General features: G+C 42.6%; 1 protein-coding gene across 1 annotated transcript; it reads left to right on the forward strand.

Moving 5' to 3' along the window:
* The first annotated feature begins 692 nt into the window (after window positions 1-692).
* Window positions 693-3,019, forward strand: DBI (diazepam binding inhibitor, acyl-CoA binding protein). Its single transcript, XM_009640818.2, has 3 exons — window positions 693-706; window positions 1,062-1,165; window positions 1,937-3,019. Exons 1-3 carry the CDS (start codon window positions 693-695, stop codon window positions 2,008-2,010), a joined length of 192 nt encoding a protein of 63 aa, XP_009639113.1. The 3' UTR covers window positions 2,011-3,019.
* The last annotated feature ends 6 nt before the right edge of the window (window positions 3,020-3,025 follow it).

Genomic DNA, 3,025 nt, shown 5'->3' on the forward strand with positions numbered 1-3,025 from the left:
GAAAAAGGTCATTTGTTTGGAGCGCTGGCCTCCTGACCCAGTTGCTGGTGAAGTTTATTGGGTGTTGACTGAATTCAGAGTTGGCGGTGAAGTGTCCAGGAAATGGCAAGTATGGGCACTTGCAGTCTCTTTTTCCCCAAGATGGACAGCGTTGAGGAAGAAAAGAACTGACTTTGGGTTTAAGATATGATTGATTTGGTGTGGCTGGACCTTAGCGTTACTAATGTTTGCCAAGGTGAAGTGGTGCTATAGATCTGTTGCTATATTAACATTTGTTAAGTTGCTGCATTTTTGTGAAGCAGTAGCTAACAGGAATTGGCTAGAATAGCAATCTGTGTAAGAGTAAGCTAGTAGGGATTTTGTTGGAGAGAAGTGGAGCTGCCAGCTAGCTCTGCAGGTCCCATTGCCATGTAGGCACTGCAAGGGTCTTTTTGTGGCTAATGTACAGGCTACTGTCTAGTTCCATTTGCTAATCCTAAGAATTGTCTTTAAGGAGACAGAGAAGAAGTAAAAACACACAGGGGACTTTATGTGAAGAATAACCATATACATGTCCATATCTCATTCATTTCTTCTCCATTTGGCCACAGTGTGGCCTGTAATGAAGGGAGTTAGAATTGCGTGCTTATACCCCTAGATGACAGAACAGATGAAGAGCTGTACATTAGAAACATACCATTAACCTGATGGTAATGAGTTCTAAGCTGTATGCTACTAGCTTTTGATTTCATCATTTCTGCATGTAATGGACCCTAGGGCATTTCTCCTTTACTTTAGAGCTGATGATGTTAATCGGATAGCTGTCATGCAACAGCAGTCTCTTTAGAAAATACCATAAAGCCAAATCACGCTCTTCTGTTCAAATGCTGCTGTCTTAAGGGAACTGGGTAGAGAATATCTCTGTTGCCACTGATAGCATTCCAATGTGTTCCCTTCAGCATCAGGGTTGACCTCCCAACTACAGGTTAGTAAGGAAGAGCTGCAGAGGTGAACCACCAAATTTTATTGTAGTTAAGAGCTAAATAGCCTTCAGTAAAGGAGTAGGTATTGCCTACACCCAGACCACACAAACTAATTCTGCTGCTTATCCTGTCTCTCTCAGACCGCCCTGGTATGCTGGACTTCAAAGGCAAAGCAAAGTGGGATGCCTGGAATGCATTGAAAGGTAAGTGTCTGCTTAAAAAATAAAAAATGAATACATAAAAATCCCAGGCAAGCTAGTCATAAAAGCATATGTGGTTCAGCAAGAAATAAAATGGTGTTGCCTTATAAGACAAGAGTTCTAGAAGTTCAGAATGCCATGATAATAAACTCTTACTTTTGATTACCTCTACAAAGCAGAAGTAATCCTGAAAAATGTAGCCTATGTGAAAGGGAATTAAGGTGCAAAATGCCCAGCTGGCCCAAGATGTTACACAAAGGAGAACTGTGGCAGCAGCAGAAATGTAAATCTGTTTTCCTTGTCCCAGCCTAGTACCCCAGAGACTGAGTTCTCCCTCCAGTTGTTGGGTTTCTTCTAAAGCTTTCCTAACTGGAAGATGCAGCTGGGCTCTCTTCTCTAAATGAGGAGCTAAACAAGTGATCTAATCTATGAAAATAGGATTTTTCGAGTGTTCTAAGGAGCCAGCCAGTCTAAATGCAGTCTAAGGTGATTGAATAGCTTTGCTGTAATAATTGTGAATGGTGTTAATAAAACTAATAACACTGTTTAGTTGCTGTCTGTGTAAATATAACTTTGCTTTGAAATGCTGTTTTTCTCATGACTGCTGAATGCAGTTGTTTAAAACGTTAATACTAGATTTGCAGGCAAGTGACCACCTTCTTTGCTGTCTGGTAGCATGCTGCTACGTGCTATAGCAAGGAGTTGTCACTTACTTGTAAAAGGTGCCTTAATCAGTAAAAAGTATCTGACTGCTTCCTGTATTGTGTCCTTCAGGAATGTCCAAAGAAGATGCAATGAAAGCTTACATAGCAAAAGTGGAAGAACTGAAGGGCAAATATGGCATCTGAGGACTGGATATAGCAGCCACTTGCACATCTAAAACACGCCTTATTTCTAATACTGTGGAAAACTGGTTACTGAGAGTAATTTTATAAATACCTAGTATATTATAGTCAGTTCTCCTCATGCCTGTAGTTCAGGGGAAGTTGTGTACCTGCCTAATGTACTGACACGGTATAAATTCCTTCTGGGAACAAAATCTGGAACTCATTAAAGTGCTTTTGGTATTTTAGTTGTTGTGACGGTCATCCCTTAGAGATTATTCTGAGCTCATCCCTTAATTGCCATGTTGCAGCTGCCAAGTGCTCTGTGAGGCGCAAGCCAACCTCTCCAGTCCTTGTGCCACTAGAGGGGGCTCGGTAATCTGTCTTGTGCAATGTGGACTTGTGTCCAAACCAATCTGGTGATGTCTGATGCTGCTTTGCTTCCTTTCTCATGTAGTTGAGTGGCAACCCACAAAAGCTGGAGCACCACAAAGGTTATTGTGAAGAGGCTAGGTCTAATGCTTGATGTTTGTTGCCTGGGGCTCTCAGAGACTGAGTCAACAATTGCCAAAACTTTCAGAAAACACTTCTTGAAGATGTTATTCCCCAACAACGTCAGGATTCTGGAGAGAAGGCAAATACTCGGCAGCCGAACACAAAACCTTCCCTGTGAAAGACAAGGTTCTGCAGACAGTGGAGTCGTTGATGCACTTGGTACTACACTGCTGTAAACAGAGCGCACTGGTGCTGCCATGTACCGAGGCTACAGTGAGGGGTGAATCAAGTATAGATTGGCTTAATGCTTATGAGGCTGTTCACGCAGGAAGGCTTGCAGTGGTCATCAGGAGAAGTTTTATACCAAACACAGTTGTGACCATCTCTGGTAGGCCTTTAGCCATTTCTGTCTGCGTAGCACAGTCTGTTAGAGTTGCTGAGGCCAGAAGGGGAGACACTGCTTCTAAAATGCGGCACTGAACTATTCCAGCACAGAGTGTGTGAGAATAAAGTCACAGCCTCAGGGAGTAAGGCACTCTAATTC

This window comes from Egretta garzetta, unplaced genomic scaffold, assembly GCF_000687185.1.
Source record: "Egretta garzetta isolate BGI_Z169 unplaced genomic scaffold, ASM68718v1 scaffold326, whole genome shotgun sequence".
NCBI lineage: Eukaryota > Metazoa > Chordata > Aves > Pelecaniformes > Ardeidae > Egretta > Egretta garzetta.